Genomic DNA, 22837 nt, shown 5'->3' on the forward strand with positions numbered 1-22837 from the left:
AGCCTCTCTTGCTGTAGTTTCCGCACACTACTGTCTGTCCCTGAGCTCCCCGAGGCTGTGCGCCACTTTGCGTCCAGAGATTGGTGTGTCCCAATTAGCGTGCACGGTTCTCGCCTCCCGTTCAGACGCCGGAGCAGCTGGAATAAGAGCCGAGGAGGACCCAGACCGCAGCGGTCCGAGCCCGGAACCATGCACGAGGTGGCGGCTCCGACACTCGCGGCGCCGAGCTTCGGCCAGTTGGCACGATATCCGCGCTCCCAGCTAGCCTGCGGAGCCTGGGGAGCAACTGAAGTCCTTTCAGCTCAGCTGACCCGGGGGTGTGGCCGAGAGGCGGGGGCGTGGCCGGGAGCTGGGGGCGGGCCCCGGGGCGGGGAGAGCTAGAGCCCGGGCTCCTCCCGAACAGAGGGTAACTTCCGCGGCTCTCCGAAGCGCGGGGCTTCTACCCCCGTGGGTGGGTGAGGTACCGGCCACCGGCATGCTCCTCCGCCTGCTCCTGCTGCTTGCGTTGTGCGGTGCGGGCTCCGCTGCCATGGTGGTCAGCGTCAGCTTGCGGGGAAGCTGGAGGATCCGCAGCGGGAACGGCTCGCTGGAGTTGCCCGCGGAGGTTCCCGGTTGCGTGCACAGCGCCTTGTTCCACCAGAGGCTTATCCAGGTACTGTGTGCGGCCTCCCCGCCGGGAGCCTGCGCCCGCGTCCCCCTCGTGGTGAGAGGGGCCCAGGAACGGCCTGGCAGTCCCCGAGCTCGGGGCTGTTCTCCTCCGTTTGGCACTAACTTCCCCTTTGCGTCTTGTGGTCTAGGGGTGGTGGTGGTGAGGGGGTGGGGATGGGGACTCCGAGGCAATGTATCTACTCTTGGCGAAGATCACCGCTGGGGTCCGGGCTAGATGGAGGCTGACCCACGCCCACGCTGGGACAGCAGCAACTCAGGAAAGCGGAGGTCCAGACAGTTCTACTGGGGGTGTTATTGCCATAGTTCTCCAGTGAAGCGTAGATTAGAAAGGACGTGTTGTCACTGACAAAGCCTAAAGAGGGGGATTATTGTTTCAACTACCCGAACACTGCAGAGGACAATAGTCTTTCGCCTAGTAAGGGTTAACTGTATTCATTAATGCCTCAGTTTTTCATTTTCGCTTTTAGGCACCAGGGAGTCAGATTTGGAATTGATGCAGCAGCACATAAGCTGAGGAGAATGAGACCTGCAAGTGTAAGGGTAGGATTGTCAGTGCTAGCGTACAGGCTAAATAATTTTTAATGCTGATTGGGATATGAAGAAAGATGCTGTTTCCTCTCAGGGCGTGTGATGTGATGTGATGTGTGTGTCCCAATAGATGCTTCAATTTCTAGACTTCTGGTGGAGGACGTTTTCCTGTTTGGCCGCCTGTGGTTAGAGGTTTGCAAACAGACTGCCACCTCCCACTGCTTTTTCCTTCCATCTGCTGCACATCTTTAATGGCTTTGCTTGGGACAAGATGTACTTAATACGTGGTTTGCATGCATTGTCCCAATCCGCATAACAACTCTAAAGAGTAAGTCTTCTTATCTTCATTTTATGGATGAATGAATTATGGAGCCCAGAGAAGTTAGATAATTTTCCCAAGATCACACAGCAACTAAGAGTGGCAGAAATGGAGTTATAACCCAGCCTGGCCTGACTACATAGCCTTCTGTACTGTGTGACACTTAGCCTGTGTGACACATTGACAAATCATGTGTTTTTAAAGCACTGGAGTTGACTGTCAGGAATATAATTCGAAGTTTACTTAAATGACAGGACAGTCAACTAGGGTTATGCAAAATTTCTGATCTGGTACAATTAGCCTTTTTTCAAAAATGTGTATCAGAAAGGAAGCAAATGTAAATGACACTGACCATGGTCTGTTTATTTTTTAAGTAAAGAATCCTCAGACTTAAGTATTTGAACTATTTTTAGTTAACAAACTACTTATGACATGGACCACAGGTGACCTTGGTTACCCCAAGGCTTCACTTACCCATGCTTTGAAAATGCCTGTGTTTCTTTTGCAGGGTTTCTCCTTGCCTCATTATCCTGATTAAAGTAAGGCAATGGGAAATCATTAGTGGCTGTAGTAAATCAGATTACTGTTTCACATTCGTTATAGGGCTACGTATCAAGAAACAATGTTTGGTTACTCGTTAATGTGAATGATGTGCTCACAGAAGGAAATAACTGACTTTTCCTCGTGGAAACAATTTACAATGTCTGTTAAATCTGTTAATAAATTCTAAGGAAAAGTTTAAGTTTCAGTAAAGGTAGATGTAGTTCTTAAATGGTAGTGGGATGAGAGATGGGGCGCTTTTGGGGATTGGGGAACTCCAGGCCTATTGACAATAATGATCAAGTATCATTATGGAGTAATATGATGTTATACTACCTGCTTTATTATACCATCCCTTTTTGGTGTTGACCTAGGAAATATTTTATAGTTTAGAGCAGACACTGGTCCAAATACAGTGTTTACATGAGAACTTGAAACATATCTTGCTGAAGTCATTCACCTAATTATCTCGTAAATATTTATTCAGTACCTCCAATGTGGCAGGCATTATTCCAGGTGCTTGGAATCAAGTGGTGAAGAAAACAAAGTCTTTGTCCCAATAGACATTCTAGTGGAGGAGATAGACAATAAACAGATTAATAGATAATACAGTGACAGCGGGTACACTGAAGAAAAATAAAGCACGTTAAAGGAAGAGAGAGCGAAGGCTTGTTGGGAAAGATTCTATTTTAGAAAAGGTGGTTAAAGATAGCCATTTTGATAAAGATCTTTTGATGAGTTCAGTTTTAAGCGGAAGCGAATTCCCAGCAAAAAGGAAGAAAAGATGGCAGTGAGGAGGGGAGAGCCCTTGAGGCAGGAACATGCTTGATGAGTTCCAGGAATAGTAAGCAGGCCAGGTGGCTGTAGCCCTGTGACCTGGGGGGCAGGTGGATGATTTCAAAGTAGCCATCTGGGGCAGATCATGCAGGGCTTGTAGGCCATTGGGAATAACTTTTGGATTTTATTCTGCAATGATGGGAAGATATTTTTAGCTACATTTTAGTTAGTGTACATCCTTATTCTGTTGGACAAATTTTTAAAAGTGGAATTGTTGATTCAAAAGAGTATACATTTTTTTAGTCTTTTGCTATGTACTTCTAAGTTGTTCTCCATAAAAATTGTACCAGTTTTACACTCCCATCATGACTTTATTGGAGTACTTGTTTTAAGTGCTAGATTTGGATATTATTTTAAAAAATAAAAATAGAAACAATTTACTTTCTAGTGAGGTTAAACGCCTTTTTTTTTGGCGGTATGCGGGCCTCTAGCTGTTGTGGCCTCTCCTGTTGTGGAGCACAGGCTCCGGAAGCACAGGCTCAGCGGCCATGGCTCATGGGCCCAGCCGCTCCGCGGCATGTGGGATCTTCCCGGACCGGGACACGAATCCGTGTCCCCTGCATCGGCAGGCGGACTCTCAACCACTGCGCCACCAGGGAAGCCCTAAACACCTTTTATATGTTTATTTCATGCTTATTGGTGATTTGGGCTTACTTATTCCTGTTTTTTATCTATTTTTCTATTGACTATTCATCTTTTAAAATATAGATTTGTTAGGCCTGTTGTTATATATTTTCAAAAATTTCCCATTTATTAATGATATATTTTGTCATATACATGTTTTAAAGTTTTATATGTTGAAATCTTTTAAGCTTTTTTTCTTTTATGATTGTTTCTGTCTTTGGTATTATGCTTTGGAAGTAATTTCCTCTCTCCCAATTAAATAAATATTTACCTATATTTCCTCCTTTTAGTATTATTATAATTCCTCTTTTGTATTTAAAATTTTGATCCATTTGAGTTTTTTCAAATGGTTAAACAGTTTTCTATATCAAATGATTTGAACAATTTCTCTGTTGTCCACTGATACAAAACATTACTTTTATCATGCACAAAATTCTTATATACTGAATTTTCTTATTCTCTTTTAAAATTCTTTTAAAAAGAATAATAAATGCTTAATACTTACTGTACAAATATTGATGCAGAGAAATATAAAGAAGGAAAAAGCTAATAAAAAGCATACTATTAAGCAGAGGTAAAAATTTTCATATATATCTTTCCAGACTTTTCTAAGTATATACAAACAAATATAATAATATAAAGATGAAGTCAGTCCCTGAGATGGTTTTGTAAGCTACTTCTTCATTTAAAATATATGATGAACATCTCTCTGTATCTATAGAACATCTCTCTGTATCTATAAATGTCTATAAATATAGATCTAGAAAAATTTTTAATAACTGCATAGACTCCTTTATAAAGTTTTTCTCACTCAAAATATACACTTAAAAATAGAAGAAAATATATTGTAAATATACACATACACTACTAAAAATGGTAGGTACGAGATGCAATGATCATCTGGTATAAAAGTGTAGGTAGGGGCTTCCCTGGTGGCGCAGTGGTTGAGACTCCACCTGCCGATGCAGGGGACGCGGGTTCGTGCCCCGGTCCAGGAAGATCCCACATGCCGCGGAGTGGCTGGGCCCGTGAGCCATGGCCGCTGAGCCTGCGCGTCCGGAGCCTGTGCTCTGCAACGGGAGTGGCCACAGCAGTGAGAGGCCTGCGTACCACACACACACACACAGAAAAGTAGGTAAATATGGCGTGAGGCACTGAAGCACAGTTGAAAAAATGTAGACCTTGGTGTCGGACTGAGTTTGTTTCATGCCTGGATGTACTTCTGCTTCATCATGGGACCTCAGGAAAGACACTGCACCTTTTGGAGCATTAGTTTCTTCCTCTATAGAATGGTATTTACAGCACATCTTTGTTATGAAGATAAGAGTGAATGAGTGGCTATCTTGGAGGCTGATATAAAGTAAATGGTCAACAAGTGATACTGTTACTGTCTTTAGGGTTCATGGGTTTGCTTATGAACTCAGTCACTTACATGGGTCCTTAGTCGTCAGACATAATGCTGAACGTAGTCCTATTTGCTTTAAATAGGACTCAGAATTTTAATATGAGCAAAGGGGATCAGACCACTCTGGAACCAAATTAAGTTGGTTGCTTAGCATTTGCAGTAGTTATTATAAATGTAATCTGAGTCTCTGCAACTTTTAATTTAGGGAGGTAGGCATTTGCCCTTAGAGCAATTTTTTAAAATAAATTTTATTGTTTTGGAGCAATTTTAGGTTCATAACAAAATTGAATGGAAAATACAGACAGTTCCTATATGTCTCCACACATGCCCAGCTGCCCCGCTATCAACACCCCCTACCAGAGTGGTATATTTGTTACCATCAGTGAACCTTACAGTGACACATCATTATCACCAGAAGTCCATAGTTTATGTTACAGCTCATTCTTAGTGTTGTACATTCTATGGATTTTGACAAATGTATAATGATATGCAGCCACCATCATAGTATCATTCAGAGTAGTTTCACTGCCCTAGAGATCCTTTGTTCTCTGCCTATTCATCCTTCTTTCCTCCTTAATCCCTGGTACCCTCTGATCCTTTTACTGTCTCCATAGTTTTGCCTTTTCCAGAGCATCATATAGTTGGAATCATACAGTCTGTAGCCTTTTCAGATTGGCTTCTTTTAAGTAAGAGAAAATATTTAACTTCTAAATTCTGTTTGTTTAGAAAAAATTTATCTGAGAAGATTACCCTCTGGAGCTTGACATGCAGCTTCCTTCAAGGAGCCGGGGGATAGGAAGGAGTCTTGTGCCCCACAAGCCTGATCATCACCCAGCCCTGAGGCTCCGCAGGTTAACGTCTTGCAACTGCATCAGCCTTCACACCTTTCTTGTCATGATATTTTTAAATATATTGGATTAAGTCCACAGTGTAGAGTTATAAATAGGGCTGGGTGGAGACACATGGGCAGGTTAATAACTAGGTGCCTCTTCAAACCCGTGTCCTTAAATATTTACTCCATATTAGTTCATTGGAGAGGCTGAGTCCTGCATGTGGGGAAGAGAAGAAAAGGAAGCAAGTGGGCTGGGCCTGGCACACCCCATTTAGCAGAACAAAAGCTCACCATTAACCAGACCTTAAAAGTCAGTTTGGTGATTATTGGTTGTTATTATTATTTCGGTACGCGGGCATCTCACTGTTGTGGCCTCTCCCGTTGCGGAGCACAGGCTCCGGACGCGCAGGCTCAGCGGCCATGGCTCACGGGCCCAGCTGCTCCGCGGCATGTGGGATCTTCCCGGACCGGGGCACGAACCCATGTCCCCTGCATCGGCAGGCAGACTCTCAACCACTGCGCCACCAGGGAAGCCCTATTGGTTGTTATTAAATCTCGTCAACCACTGACTGCCCCTTTGGTATCTTTTTTTTTTTTGGCTGCGTTGGGCCTTCGTTTTTGCGCGCAGGCTTTCTCTAGCTGCGGCGAGCGGGGGCTACTCTTCGTTGCGGTGCGCGGGCTTCTCATCGCGGTGGCTTCTCTTGTTGCGGAGCACGGGCTCTAGGTGCGCGGGCTTCAGTAGTTGTGTGACGCGGGCTCAGTAGTTGTGGTGCACGGGCTTAGTTGCTTCGCGGCATGTGGGATCTTCCCGGACCAGGGCTCGAACCCTTGTCCCCTGCATTGGCAGGTGGCTTCTTAACCACTGGGCCACCAGGGAAGTCCCCCCACCCTCTTCGTATCTTATCAAAATTATTTCTTCCAGGCAGGAGCCGTTTCTCGCTGATGCCTTTCTCTCCATTTTGATACGCACCCCGTGGTGTTATAGCGCCCCTTGCGGATTTGTTCTCTGGGCAAGTGCTCAGCTGGTTGTTGCCAGTGGCCAGCCCTTACCTCTGTGGAACTGAGACAAAGTTGGCTTTTCCCTCTCAACGTGGAGTTGCAGTTCCTGAGGCAATCCCCTTGGACCTGTCCCAGTTGGAAAGGAGAAGCCCTCTGAGCCTGTGCTGTGTCCCTCTATGTAGCCGTGGTGTTGTTCACAGACATTAGAACTGAGAAACTTCTCTTACCATTTTCTGTTCCACCTCCTGCCTGGGAGCCCTCATCTGAGAGGTAAAGGGTAGAAAATGAGTAGGAGAAGAAAGAGGTAAGGATTATGGAAGGGAGGACTTGGGGCTGGACCCTGAGATGGAAGAGCATCTGTGAACACCCAGCAGGCCAGTTGTCTAGGGCAGAGGGCCAGATACTATTTTAGGCTGCATGGGTCATTTGGTCTCTGTCGTGTCTACTCAACTCTGCTATTGTAGCATGAAAACTGCCGTATGTAATTTATAAAGGAATGGGCCTGGCTGTGCTCCAGTAAAACTTTCTTTATCGACACCTGTCCATTCTTAGCTCACTGGCCATACAAAAACAGGCAGTGAGCTGCATTAGGCCTATGGGTTGTAGTTTGCTGACCTAGTCTAGGCTAATATAGGAAACCTGAAGTCTGTAAGTTTGACGGTATCTATGCTGCCTGTATATTCTCTGCAGAGATCCTTTCTGTGTTCACTTAGTAAAGCTGAGTGAAAAATAACTTTGTAAATGCTGAGTAAATCCAAGGAGTGGGAGTTTTGCTCATCTTTGGGCAGTAGAGGAGAAGTGTTCCTCTTGAGGCCAGCTGGGATAGTGGCAGCAAAACGCACAGTGAGAACCAGAGGGCGGTGAGTGTCTGATGGCTGTGCACCATAAGAAGTGCTGCCGTTCATTCTCTGCTGATACCTTGCAGGTTCTGTGCTTGGTTTTAACAGAGGAAGCCAATCTTCATCTCCACACATGTTCTTTCATAATGAAACTATGTAATAGTTGTATCTCAGAGCTCTTTCATTTCAGGTATTTTGATTGTGTTGGGCTTTTTTTTTTCCGTTTAAAATTATTTTTAGTATTTTTAGTATGCTCACGCCATGGCAACTTTGTTTGAAAGGTAATGGACTCTTAAACAGATGGAGCTTTAGCTTTGAGGATGGGATGTGTCGGCATACGAAATGCTTGCACTCTTAAGCCAAGAGTTCATTAATTTTTAGGTAATAAATAGCTATCATTGATAGTGTATTTCGTGTTTATTTAATTAATTATTTTTGCATTTTTAATCACCTACCATAATTTTTATCAACAGGATCCTTATTACAGATTTAATAACCTTAACTACCGATGGATCGCCTTGGATAACTGGACCTATATCAAGAAATTTAAAATCCCTTTTGACCTGAGGTACTTATGTGTGTCTATCTATATTTATATCTATCCATTTATTATTATTATTTGAACTTTTGTTCTTTTTCTGTCTGCGATAATCTTTTGTTTCTTTAGGTTGCCTATCCGAACATTGTCAGACTAAAGCCTGTACTATAAAAGTGAATATATATGATTTATGTTTTGATTTGTGTATGAGGGTGGTGCCACTGATCATTAGTCACAAAATTATGTCTTATTCAATCATTTTTCCAGTGGTTATAATGGAGTCACCTCGACCTAGTCAGTTCTCTTATCTGCCTTTCCTTTTCCTGCCCTCCCAGTAATCCATAGAGTGTCTATATTTACAATATTGTCAAGTAGGATCAGAGATACATCCTTTGTTTGGTGTAGCGTTAACCAGCCACTGCAACTAAGGCATTGGCCTTAGATTATGTCGTGAGGCCACGAGGAAAACCATGGTATAGTTTTCAGTAATGTTCTATGTAGCAGAATGTAACCCAGTTGTATCTACCACCATTATTGCTAAATTAAAAACAAAAAACCCTTTTGTCCCTTTAATATGACCTTTTTTTGGGTAATTATTTACTAGCTTCTTAAAAAAGAAATAAAGCCAGAAAATAGTGCTCACTATCATGGAGTTACTGTGTTCCAGGCTCTTATTTCCAGATAATACTTAAAATATCTCTAATAGGGGGTCCTCTTTCACCTTGAACTCAACATATCCGAAATTTAACCAATTGACTTTCCCACTGAAAGCTTGCTTTATATTCTAGCAACCTCGTTATTTCTCTTACTGTAATACCTTCTTCCCAATCTTCTGTGCCCAAGGAGTTTTTGGCTCATCATATATTTTCTTCATCTCCCTGTATTCGGTCTGTTTCTGAGTCCTGTTAATTTTTGCCTATCATTTCTCTTGATTCAGCCCCTGCCTCCTCATTTCTAAGTTTCCGCCTTTGCCTAGGCCTTTATTATTCTCCAGTCTTTTGTATGCAGAAACATGATTCATCTTTCCCGAATTTTGATTTTACCATGACATTCTTGCTTAAGAATGATGGTGTCTTCCTTTCGATTGGCAGATCAAGTTTAATTTTCTCTGCTTGTCTGTGAATATGCTGCTTACTGTTGCCAATCGTGCACCACTTCCTGCACCTCCATCCCCCATCCCTCTCTCAGCCCTAGGCAACCACTAATTTATTTTTTATTTCTGTGGATTTGTTTCTTGTGGAAATCTCAAAGAGATGGAATTATATAATATGTGGTCCTTTGTGACTGGCTTCTTTCACTTAGCATAATAATGTTTTCAAGCTCATCCGTGTTGTCATGTTCACCAGTACTTCATTTCTTTTTATTGCTGAGTGCTATTTTATTGTATGGGTATACATTTTATTTATTTTGTTCTTCTTTAAACTCTTGTCTCCTTCTTGAAGTCTTTCCTTATGACATAAACTCTGATAGCACTTGTAGTCTATCCAACAAGACTGTACCACAAAGTAGGAGAGATTGAAAGCTTTCTCTTTGTTTCCTGTGTTTTAGGCTTCAGTGCTAATCAGATTGCAGATTCCTTAAATTCAGAGACTGTTTTAGTTCCCTGTAAGGCTTAGCAGAGTGCTGGGCACATAATGTTTACTCATAGATACTTGTTCCTTGGTTAATGCGTTCTCTTAGTGTTAGTAAATATAATAGTTTGTGACAATGTTTTATGTCTATTATTTAACTTGGTTCTTATAAGAATTTGTGAAGTTCTAGGAAACAAGTCAATGCATGGAAATTAGAAGTCATGCTCATGATTTTATGGTGATTGAAATATTTTGAAGAAAGTTAAACTGGATCACTCAACATAAAAATGTATTAAAGCAATATTTCTGAAAATTTCATTGCAAACTCCCTTCTAACAATGTATATTTTCTGTGAAATATTTATTCCTTTCATTCTTAACTAATAAAAAAAGGCTAATTATCTAAGTTAATGTTCTATACATCTTGTTTTAAAAATCTTCTTTTTTTAGCAAATGGCGTAAAGTAAAGTTGGTTTTTGAAGGCGTCGATACAGTTACAGTAGTCCTGCTCAATAATATTCCTGTTGGCGAAACAGACAACATGTTCAGAAGCTATGTAAGTACATAATGACATCAGGTTAAAAAGAACCACTTGTAGGTATTTGGGTTCATTGTTATCATGAGTGGCAAGTACAGGTCCTTGGATGCACTGGGTAAGTTACTTTATCTCTCAGTTGCCATATTTGTAGAATGATGAAGACACTCAAACCGTATGGAACTATTGTGAGGATATAATGAGCTAATTATATAAAGTGATCAGTATTAGTTTTTGGCACATAGGCAATGTTTGACAAATGCTGTTCCCTTCTCTGTTAATTTGGTAATCCAGAGTTTCATGGGAAATGACAGTTGACAAACCATTTTAAAAGAAAATGTTCCTTCCTTTCTGGAACAGTTACCTTAAGAGATTGTATCCTGATCTCCCTTCCCTTTTAAGGGTAGACTTATCAAAACGAAAATAACTTATGACTTAGAAATACATACTATGCATAGCGGAGAGTCAGGTTATCACGAAGTGTCTAGGAAATCCTTGGCAATTCAAAGCCATGTGTGAATAGCCAGAGCAGACATTCCAGGGCTAAAGATAGTCTCTGCTTGCGCTGTTTGCCTAGAACCATCATCTGTCAGTAAAAATAGCAGGAGAAAACCTAGAAATCTATGTTTGCGTAGGAGAATGTGATCAGTTATAACTAAAAGTAGGCAACGAAGTTATACTATTTTGGAGAAGCGCTTTCTCCTGCCAAAAGGCTAAACCTAAAGATGTCAATTATTTTATGCATCTTTCATGCATTCTGCCTCTATCTAAAATTTTACACAGGAGGCTACTTTCACATTTGTTCTTTCCCTTTAATTTAGAGCTTTGATATTACACGTGTGGTCCAGGCAGTAAACATCCTTGAGGTGCATTTCCAGTCACCAGTGATATATGCGGACCAGAGGAGTAAAGTTCACACTCACTACAGCGTGCCCCCCAACTGCCCTCCGCGTGTGCAGGATGGCGAATGCCATGTCAACTTTATTCGCAAGGTACCAGTCTCGCAATGGAGGGGCTTTAGCTTTGAGGATGGGATGAGGGCATATGAAATGCTTGTTTGAAGACTCCAGTTGTATTTCAGAAGTTGGGCATCTCTTTCCTGCCCCCTCAGTGGAATTTAAAAATTAGAAATAAGAACCAGGGCTTCCCTGGTGGCGCAGTGGTTGGGGGTCCGCCTGCCAATGCAGGGGATGTGGGTTCATGCCCTGGTCCGGGAGCATCCCACATGCTGCAGAGCGGCTGGGCCTGTGAGCCATGGCCGCTGAGCCTGTGCATCCGGAGCCTGTGCCCCGCAGCGGGAGAGGCCACAACAGTGAGAGGCCCGCGTACCGCAAAAAAAAAAAAAAGAAAAAGAAATAAGAAACAAAAATTACAAAATTTTTGTAGAGAGCTTGTCTTTCTAGGTTTCCTTCTTGAGGAGTGCTTCAGAACTTAGATAACGTTGGAAAAAGAAGAAAGATAGGTGACTGATAATGTACCTTTACAATTTTTTTTTTTTTTTTTTTGACTGTGCCACGATGCTTGCAGGGATCTTAATTCCCTGACCAGGGATTGAACCCATGCCCCCTGCAGTGGAAGCGTGGAGTCCTAACCAGTGAACCACCAGGGAATTCCCCCTTTACAATTTTTTTAAAAAACCACCTGGGTTTATCAAACTTTTCACCAGACTGTAGGGTTCATGTTTATGAGTGATTCTTATTACTAGCCTTCTGCAACTGTGCCCCGGTTGAACTGATTGGTTTTGGGCTGTAAGTTCAGAAACCAGGATTTCTGAATTCATACTGGAGGAAATAGGAGTTGGCAAGAAACTCTAGTTAGAGTTTCTTAAACTGTTGTATCTTTATCTTTCAATATGTTTCTTCATTCTTTATAGTTATTACATTTAAATATAATAGTGGGTGCAGAGATATTTGGGAGAAATTTAAAGAGTAACTATTGTGTTGCTTCAGTGTAATATGCTTTTGAAGAGTAAATGTACATAATTAGATTTTACGGTCTTAGAACATTTCTGCCAAATTTAACTATGTTTCCTAGGTTGATAGATTATTTTTTTAGTTATCTATTGCTGTGTAACAATTATACCAAAACTTATCAGCTTAAAACAACATTTATTATCACAGTTTCTGTCAGTCAGGAATGCAGGTGTGGCCTAGCTGGGTACCTCTGGCTCAAGGTCACTCATGAGGTTACTGGCAAGCTGTGGACCAGGGCTGCAGTCACCTTAAGCCTGGATGAGGCCTACCTCAGCTCACCCATGTGGTTTGGTTATTGGCAGGCCTCAGATGGGCTTCCAGGCTCACTCATGTGGGCCTCTCTACAGAGCTGCCTTACAGCATGGCAGCTGACTTCCCCCTTGGCCAAGAGAGAGCTGACAGAGCACCCAAAACAGAAGGTGCACTCTTTTATAACCTAATTTTGGACGTGCTCTCACTGCTGTTGTATTCTGTTGGTTAGAAGTGATTCATTAGGTCTAATCTGTACTCAAGGGGAGGGGATTACACAAGGACCTGAATACCAGGAGAGGATCATTTTGGGTCATTTTAGATGCTGTATATGGGACACACACACGCTATTATGGACTTAATTCTGTGCCCCCCAAATTTGTATATTAAAGTCCTAACCCTCACTAAGGTCAAAATGTCACTCTATTTGGAGATGAGGTCTTTAAAGAGGTGATTCAGTTAAATGAGACCGTTAAGATTACTGCTGATCCAGTATGGTTGATGTCTTTATAAGAGGAAATTTGGACAACAGAGGGAGACACTAGGGGCATGTGTGTGTGTGTTTGTGTGTGTGTATACAAAAGGCTATGTGAGGGCACAGTGAGAAGGTGGCCATCTGTAAGCCCAGGAAACCAAACCTGCCAACACCTTGATCTTGGACTTCCCAGCCTCCAGAGCTATGCGAAAGTTAATTTCTATTGTTTAAGTCACCCAGTTTTTGGTATTTTGTTACGGCAGCCCTAGCAAACTAGTACACATGTACATAATATTTTAAAAGAAAAAGGTTTTCATAATGTTTAAGTTTCATGGTAATTAGAATCGATCTTCTTTTTTTCCCTTAAAATTGCAGGCACAGTGTTCCTTTAGTTGGGACTGGGGGCCTTCCTTTCCTACCCAGGGCATCTGGAAAGATGTTAGAATTGAAGCCTATAATATTTGTCATCTGAACTACTTCACATTTACCCCCATATATGGTAAGCTAAGAGCTGTGATTTCTTGTTTTTCTTTTTTGAGCCTCCTCTATGTTATAAAAATTGGGTTTATAATTTGAATATATATACAGTTGGCCCTTGAACAACATGGGTTTGAACTGTGCAGGTCCACTTATGTGTGGATTTTTTTCAACAAATACTACAGTACTACATGATCCGAGGTCTGTCGAATCCATCGATTCAGAACTGTGGATGTGGAGGGCTGACTTGGGGCATCAGTAGATTTTGGTATCTCCAGCAGGTCCTGGAAGCAATCTGCTGTGGATACCGAGGGACAACTGTACTTTTCAGAGACTTATTTAAAAAAAAAAATTATGGCACATTAAATTTAGAAAAGTGAAAAATATGTACAAACTGATTTGTCATGAAAATTTTTAAAAAATTAATTAATTTATTTATTTTTGGCTGTGTTGGGTCTTTGTTGCTGTGCGCGGGCTTTCTCTAGTTGTGGCAAGCAGGGGCTGCTCTATGTTGTGGTGCGCCGGCTTCTCATTGCCGTGGCTTCTCTTGTTTCGGAGCACGGGCTCTAGGCGCGCAGGCTTCAGTAGTTGTGGCGCACGGGCTTAGTTGCTCCGCGGCATGTGGGATCTCCCTGGACCAGGGCATGAACCCGTGTCCCCTGCATTGGCAGGCGGATTCTTAACCACTGCGCCACCAAGGAAGTCCCTGTCATGCAAATTTACTGTATAAAGCAGTTAAGTAGGTGGGTACCTACCTTTTAACATATTCTGAAAAATAAAAACTGAGAGGAGGAATGAAAGAAAGAAAAGAAAGGAAAGAGGAAGGGAGGGAAGGAAGGAAGCTCTGTTCTCCCAAGCTGTTTCTTAAAAGAATTTGGGCTGCTGGCTTGCACTCCTTTTTGCTGCCCCTGTAGTCACTCTCAAGACTCCATGGTGCTGAGTTCTTGGTTTGCTTAAATCATTGGGCTGACTTTCTGTCACTGCACATTTTCTCCTCTGAAGGCCATGACATACCAGCCTTGTTAAGAGTTGAAAATAAACTGGAAGACAGACAAGGCATTAAAGAAGCTCTTATATGGTAAAGAATACTACTTTTTCAGTTGAAAGGAGCATTAAAGAAAACCTCAGAAATCTCACAGATGTCAATGAATTGGTTAAAAACTGGTCAAATATTTGTTGAGTTCTTTGCCCAGCACTGTGTGTATTTGGCATAGAAAAGAAGTATAATGTGTTTACTCATCCCTGCAAGTTGGTTGAGGTGGGGAGGGGAGATATAAACAATTATCAAGCCAAACTAGATTGTGTCATAGTCTTTGGGATGGCAGCCCCAGTAGTTCAGAAAACCAGAGATCAAAGGATTTGAGAAGTTAGGGAAATCAGGGCGAAGGTGGAGGCAAATGGGATTTTAAATGATAACTCATGATGCTCAGTCCAGTTCCTTGCAGGCCTAACTAGATGAAGTCTGTAAGCAAGTATGTGGTGTGTCCATACAAGAGTTCTGTTGTCTTTAGGGCCCTGGTGACCCTAGATTGCTCTTCGATAGAGCCAGATCTGTGTTTTCTAAAGGCAGAAGACAAAAGCATATCAGAGACGGTTGATAATTGAGGAAGTTACTAGGTGCTGCTGGCATTTTTTTTTTTATATAAATTTATTTATTTATTTTTGGCTGTGTTGGGTCTTCGTTTCTGTGCGAGGGCTTTCTCTAGCTGCGGCAAGCAGGGGCCACTCTTCATCGCGGTGCCTGTGCCTCTTACTATCGCGGCCTCTCTTGTTGCGGAGCACAGGCTCCAGACGCGCAGGCTCAGTCGTGTGGCTCACGGGCCTAGTTGCTCCGCGGCATGTGAGATCTTCCCAGACCAGGGCTCGAACCCGTGTCCCCTGCATTGGCAGGCAGATTCTCAACCACTGCGCCACCAGGGAAGCCCGCTGCTGGCATTTTTAAATGCTTAAAAGGCATTGGAAGATCTAATGTAAATTGCACATATAAATGTGGCTGTTTAGAGCTTTCTAGTTTAGTGTTTCTCAAACTTTTCTTCAGAGGCTCAACCCGAATTGAGCCTTGCTATGAAATCAAATACATAATGGTTCACTCCCCCCCATCCCCACCCGTAATTTTTCTCAGGTGTATATAATAAAACCTACTGTAAGAAGGGGTCTGGTTTTGCCAAAAGTTATTTATTTAATAGTTTTGAAGTTTAATCAGTGTTTTAGGTGGTTAGCAAAAAGTGCTGTGAGTTCCAGGTATCCTGATATCTGAAAAAATTTGAATAACACTGCTCTAGTTTAATTTAAAATTTTGAATATGAAGCTAAACATTTCTTCCTGAGTATGAGTCATTAGGGTTCAGTTTATTCACCATTAGTGACTGAGCGAATTTTATTTGAATTAAATCAATTCAAGTGATGCTTAAAATTTAATTTAGACTCGGTGTAATCAGTTATCCATATCAACTACATTTTTGATGTTTTATGACTACAATATATTTTGTACTTAACATAGGGAAGAATATCTTTCCTGTTCAGAAGATGTGTCCTGTGCATATTAAGCAGTAATTCTTATATTTTTGATTAATTTTATAGATTTCAGTTTGGTTACTTGATGTAATAGAGAAAATTGAAGCATAAACTTATGAAAGCATTAGGAGAGGAACTTCCTTTAGGATTTTTTCAGAATTTTTTTTTTCAGTTTGCATTTGGAAGATAGCAATCATTACTGAAATCAATAGAAACTTAGAAGTTGAAAATAATAGAGAATAAACTAATATATTCTGGATACTTTTTGCATTTATTTGGTACACAGTTTGAGGCAGGCATTGAGAGTTACTAAACATTTTTTAAAAGGATTAGTTCATAATCAAAAGTAGATACATGTAATTTTTATTTAAAATCAAATACTGTATTCATTTTTAAAATTTAAGTGTGAAATGAGGTTAGTCAAAACTAATGCAAGCAGTGGCTAATCTCTGTATAATAGTACTACAGATAGTTTGTATTTTATTCTTCTAAATTTTTATATTGAGCCTATATTGTCTCTATAATAAGGGAAGAAAGCAGTTAAACTAATCTAGTATCTAGTAATTTCAGCCAGCTTATTATGAAAGGCTAAACTACTTTGACTTTGTAGCACTTTCTGCTTTCTGCCTATTGAGGCTAGAAGAAAATAACCTTTTTGCTTTTCCAAATGTTTAATTTATTTCTTAATTTAAAATTAGTGAGTTTAACCCTAAGGACCAAATGACCAACCATAGTTCCCCAGTTTAATTGTATAAAATATGACAGAAAAAAGGCTGTTAGACTTTTAAAAACTAACTTGAAATTTTTGTGAATTAATTTGCTTTATGTATATATATATATATATTTTCTTTTCTGCATTCTTAATCCTTAGCATAGTGGTTTCTAAACTTTTATACTTTTGAATATCCTTTGGTCATTTGTTTGATTTTGCCCTAACCTCAGCTTCCTAAATGATTTTCACATATTCTTAATATTTAAGGTAATAAAAGCAAATTTATATTTGGAAAAAATACTGAGGTCAAAGGGAAACAAGAGTTACTCTCATTATGTCTTAGGCTCTTGTCATTTATCTGGGTTTTGAGAGATACCAACTTATTGATGTGACTTTCTCTAAAACGTCATTAGAAAATATTTATTTGAATGTCTGTGTGTGTGTGTGTGAGAGAGAGAGCTAGACATATATTCATTTATTGATCATCTCCATGCTAAGTCTTTCATATTTGTAATCTAATGTAAATTGTTCATATTAGGCCCTAAAATTTGTTAGGGAGGGATGGTTGTCTAGTTTCATGAACTTTTCTTAAGGTTACATAGACATATTAAGTCCAAATATATAATAAGTATGTTCTGATGAAACACTGCATTGTGTAATCTTCTGTTACCGCAGTTAGAAAGAAATAAAATAGAGATGTTTTTCAACATGTATATCTTCCTGTTGAGCTGAGGTGAGCTGTGGGTCTTTGACCTGTGCTTGGGCAATTCCGTTCCTCAGAGATGCTGCCTTCCCGACCGTATCCACATTTACTTGCGGCCTTAGCCTAAAGCACCCCGTCTCTTCATTCTTGAAGACATAGGCTTTGAGTTGGAAGAGTGGGCCTAGCTCCTAGCTAGACCCTAGCCTGCCCAACAGTGGCCTTTATTGAAGGTCATTGCTGCCCTTTGCTTACAGCTTAATATAGAGAATATAATATTACAACGTAGCAAAGATTTGTCAGTCTTGCTCAGTGCCTTGTTTATTGCATTCCTTTTTGAATGCAAGCATGCATTCACTTTTTTCTTACATTCATTTTGAATCACTTTTTCATTACCCATAAAATGATGGTATTCACCCTCGAAAATATATTTATGGGTAGGTAGGTTGCTTGAATGATCTCTGAGTAGCTGCCTTGTTGTGTAAGTCGATTTTTTTTTTTCTCTAGAACTTACCAATTTATGTTGTTTGGTGGGGGGGGGGGGTGGCGGGATTTTGCTTTGTGTCTGTTTTGTTTTGATTTCATCTTTGAGGATTTTGTCCTGCTGAATAGGCAAGGAGATCTTGCTGCTTGGGAAAGAAGGGGAAAACAGCTGTTGTAACTAACTATAAGCCTGCTTTTCTGGCTAATGCAAGCTGTTAGCTCTTTGAAAAGCAGCTACTGTAGTCTGTCCTCTAATTCTGGCAGGAGCATGGGGATGTATCCTATGTTTGAATTTCAGCATTCTGTGGCTCGTTGTCATTGCTGTTCCTTCAGATGCACAAGGCTATCTCTTCATTGCAGCTTTGCATCACCTATGAAAGATGCAAGATGAAGCGAGCAGGTAGGAGGCGGAGCTGGGAGGCGCTCAGTAGGGCTAATCAGGGCAGCCATGTTTGAATAGCTTGCCCCCCAGTGAGAGGAAGCATCTTTTACATCTTACATGAGCCGTCCACCAATGTTTGCAGATCCATCCCATGCTGACCTGAGTGTGCTTGCATGTCCCTGCTGGTTCTTAGCCCTTCCAAATGCCATCCTGTATTCTTTTTTTTTTTTTGCGGTACGCGGGCCTCTCACTGCTGTGGCCTCCCCTGTTGCGGAGCACAGGCTCCGGACGCGCAGGCCCGGCGGCCATGGCTCACGGGCCCAGCCGCTCCGCGGCATGTGGGATCTTCCCGGACCGGGGCACGAACCCGCGTCCACTGCATCGGCAGGCGGACTCTCAACCACTGCGCCACCAGGGAAGCCCCATCCTGTATTCTTAACTGTGACCTTCGGGTATATTTTGTTTCTTTAAGTAGATTCAACATCTTTGCTGTTTGTGATTGGGGTATAATTTATAGTGCCTGTCAAGTTTCACAGACAGTAATTATTCAAGAAATATATTTCCACTGTTTGGCAGAAATGCTCACATAACTGTTGTCGTGCCTTTGTCAGGTAGTTTAGGTTACAAAGATAGTGTTTTGACAAATGGAGGAACTGTGGCACCATGTAATTATGCATTTAGTGGAAGGTCAGACACATTCTTTATGTTTGTAGATTTCAGTGTTTTTTCTTTTTTAGAAAGACGCTCATATTAAGAGGCTAATATTTTATGGTTACAGTCCCTTCAAATGCTTTGTTTCACATTATACGTATTTGCTATTAGGACTTAGGATTCTGAAGGACAAAAAGCACCTTTGCTTTTGGTCTTCCTCATTATTCATATGCAAATTTCAATCTGTGCGTGCCTGCTAGTGTCTTTCTTTTTGATAGGCGCCTCTGTGGGAGATGAGTGGAAGGTAGAGAGCACTGGAGTTAGGAAACCTGGGCCCTTGTCCTGTCCACTGGCTCGGGAGCTTTGAGCTAGTTCTGCAGTCAAGGCCTCAAATACCACAACTGCAAAGTAACTAGGAGACGGCCAAGTTTCTTTTGCCTCTAACATTCTACAGTTCTTTCCTTGTGTTTGTAAATTACAGCACTCATTACAGCCTAGTGAGGGTATAAGTGTGGAAGAACCAGTTTTTTTTGAAGCTAGATATATGATTAAATGAAGGTACTGATATTTGAGGCTTAATTACAATCAGTTAAAGCAAGGCTTAAGGTGTAGTTTGAGAGTAACTCTTTCTGTAGTTATGGACACACTTGAATTAATGTAATTCATCCGTCTTCTTATTTTTCTACCTCCATGTCTTCCTATACTTTTTTTTTTTCTCTTAGACAACCAAATAAAGCTGTTTTTTTTTTTTTTTTAATTTTTATCCTGACCACATCTTGACAAAGAAGTGGACTATATGGGACTATAAAAGGAGCTGGCACATTTTAGAAGGTTTTAAAAGTTAATGTACTGGGACTTCCCTGGTGGTCCAGTGGTTAAGAATCCACCTTCCAATGCAGGGGATGTGGGTTTGATCCCTGGTAGGGATCCCACATGCCACGGGGCAACTAAGCCCCTGTGCTGCAACTACCGAGCCCGCGTGCTGTAGAGCCTGCATGCCACAACTAGAGAGAACCCCGCATGCCGCAACAAAAGATCCAGCACATTGCGACGAAGATCCCGTGTGCCGCAACAAAGACCCAACACAGCCAAATAAATTTAAAACAGAAGAAAAGGTTAAATGTATTGGCCACATCTACACAAATTGGAGTTGTCCTGAAGATTGTTTGCATGAAGAAGCAGCACACGTTCATCTGGGCTGTGAGGCTGGTTACCCTTTCTACAAATTCCCATCCGAGTCAGACTCATGGTGATTTGTTTGTTTGTTTTTGAAGAAACCTCACTGAATCAGCTTTGGAAGAATCTGAAAATGAGTCAATGGCCAGAACCACATTCTCTGCCATGCCCTGGGTTGCCCACCTGGTTGAGGTTAAATGGAACAAACTATAGACTGTAGTGTCTTCTGCAGGGAGCAGGGCATCAGCTAGGACATCGCTGAGGCTCCAGGCCAGGGAAGGCCTCAAGTTTTAGAGAGAACTCATCAGCTTGCTCTCCACCCTGTTTTGATAAGGAGTTCCTGTCCTGTTTGGGCCCAGGGTTGATTAGTCAGGGTGAGGAAGGATGCAAAACTTGGTGTCATTGAGAGGGAGACCTGGGAGGGGATTTTAAGTCATTTAGTAAACTTTCTTCTTTCTTATCCCATCCCCGGTACTTTGTCCATTTTTGAAATGATCTTGCATTCCACTTCAGGAGAGCTGGGGGTGATAGGTATTCTTTAGGAAAGGATAACTTGTTAGTGCTGGAAGAGATATGCTGGGAAGCTCCATTCTAGAAATGGATCTTGATTTATAAGGGGGCGCTCTCCTTAACTAGAAATAAGATTATACATTTTAAAATTAGCCAGTGAAAAGAAGTGACCAGGTAATACCAGGAAAATTATTATTTAAGACTCTCAGTATGCTCTGTGAACCTAAACTACTGAAATTCTCCATGGAATTCTCCTCCTGGAAGGAAGGGTTGTACTTCATTTGGAAGAAGAAAAGAGTGCAGAATATGTTGTTGTAGGGTATTTGGTAATGACACGATAGGCTTGTAAATCCTCATGTTGGGTTTTTAATTCCTCAGCTTTAGTGTTTTCATTTAGTGGCACCCGAGGGAGTTAACAGGATGAGCTCCAGAGGGGTGCCGATTTACTTTAGAACCTTCCATGTTAGAAGCAATAGAAACTGGACAATTTTGCCAGTAACCTTTGGGAATTACTCTGTTTGTCTTCCTTCTGGAGGCCCTTACAAGCAGCTGATTCTCTGCTGAAGAAGTGATAGGAAACGGCCAAGGAGCCTGCCTTTTTAAAAAAAATTTTGGCTATGCTGCACGGCATGTGGGATCTTAGTTCCCTGACCAGGGATCAAACCCGTACCACCTGCATTGGAAGGTGGAATCTTAACCACTGGACCGCCAGGGAAGTCCCAGGGAGCGTGCTTGAACTTGGTGGTTATTGGTTGGTAGGAGAGGCCTAGAGGGCAGAACTAAAATCTCTAGGTGGAAATGAAAGAAAAGTGGATTTCACATCAGTGTAGAGGACGACTTTCCAATAGTCAAGGCTAGCAGAAAGGGAGGCAGAGGTTTTTGTCATTATATTAAAGATATTAAAGACAGATTAGAATGGCCTTTCAGGGGAAATATATTAAGGTAGAGATCAGCAAACTTTTTCTGTAAAGGGTCAGCTAGTGAGCATTTTCGCTTTTGGGGCCATATGGCCTTTGTTGCAGTTACTCAACTCTGCCTTTGTAGCATGAAGGCGACTGAAGACAATACGTAAAATGTGGGCATGGCTGCTGTCTGGCCTGCTGGGCTGCCATGACGAAATACCAAAGACTGGTCGGCTTCAGCCACAGAAATTGACTTCTTACAGTGCTGGAAGCTGGGAAGTCCAAGATGAAGGTGCCGGCTGATTTGCTTTGTGTTGAGGGCCTGCTTCCTGGCTTGTAGATGGCCAACTTTCTAGTTGTGTTCTCACGTGGTTGGGGGCTGAGGGGGTGTGCGGGGAGAGAGCGAGAGAAAGAAAGAAATGGATCTCTTCCTCTTCTTATAAGCCTACTGTCCTATCAGAATAGGACCCCACCCTTATGAACTCATTTAACCTAATTACCTCCTAAAAAAACCCTCTCTCCAGATAGAATCACATTAGGGGTTAGGGCTTCAACATATGGATTTTGGGGGGAATGATACAATTCAGTCCATAGCAGCTGTGTTCCAATAAAATTTAATTTATAAAAATAGGAGGTGGTCCAGATTTGGCCCAAGGACCATAGTTTGCTAGCCTGTGGTCTAGAGGGAATCAAACACATCAGAAAGTAGACCAGGTGATCTGTCAGCATACTTCTAGTTCACCAGTTTTGTGAATCTGTGCTGTTTTGGTCAAAGACTCAGCCAAAGGACATATTTGATGTCTAGCATAGCTTGACATTGTTAAATGTTCTCCTATATAATAAGATCCTCTGCCCACTGTAAAACTCCTGAGCACCACTAAGATGTGGTTTGGGGGAAATTATGTGGATTGAGTTGGCAGAATTTAGAGGTTAAATGTTTTCGAGGTCTCTAGTTTTAGACTGTCTTGGTTCACATCTGCCACTTACTAGCTGTGTGATCTTGGGCAAGTTACTTAATTTCTCTGTCTCAGTTTTCTCATTTATAAAATGATGATAGTAGTGGAATTTACCTTATAGAACAATAAGAACAATAAAAATGTGGTAAAGGGAATATGAATATTTTTCTAAACAACCTTTAATTCTCCTATCCTAGTATTATCACACGTTTGTACTTGTCCACATCCCATTAGACCCTTAGCTCATGAGGGCAGGGGCCATGTTTATTTACCCTGGTGACTGTTTAAGTTCCATCACTTAGCAAAGAACATGGCACTTAGATGGTTCTCAGTATACATTTATTGGATAAATAATTACATTTAAAATGCATCTTTATTTTTTCCACATTGGATTAATTCGAATACACCTAAGTTTCTAACTTATTATATGGCTTAAAAACCCT

At 41.5% G+C, this 22837-nt stretch overlaps 1 protein-coding gene across 3 annotated transcripts in view; it reads left to right on the forward strand.

Annotated features, from left to right (window-relative positions):
• The first annotated feature begins 377 nt into the window (after positions 1–377).
• The window catches only part of MANBA (mannosidase beta), a 149736-nt gene continuing 127276 nt past the window's right edge, over positions 378–22837 (forward strand). For all 3 annotated transcript variants that reach the window (XR_010943172.1, XR_010943171.1, XM_067736853.1), the window contains exons 1-5: positions 378–652; positions 8066–8160; positions 10151–10256; positions 11057–11227; positions 13308–13431. Coding sequence is in view for 1 of the 3 variants with exons in the window: in XM_067736853.1 (XP_067592954.1) it covers positions 476–652; positions 8066–8160; positions 10151–10256; positions 11057–11227; positions 13308–13431 (673 nt within the window). In the remaining 2 variants the exon portion in view is untranslated. The remainder of the gene's footprint in view (positions 653–8065; positions 8161–10150; positions 10257–11056; positions 11228–13307; positions 13432–22837) is intronic.

This window comes from Pseudorca crassidens, chromosome 4, assembly GCF_039906515.1.
Source record: "Pseudorca crassidens isolate mPseCra1 chromosome 4, mPseCra1.hap1, whole genome shotgun sequence".
Taxonomy (NCBI): Eukaryota; Metazoa; Chordata; class Mammalia; order Artiodactyla; family Delphinidae; genus Pseudorca; species Pseudorca crassidens.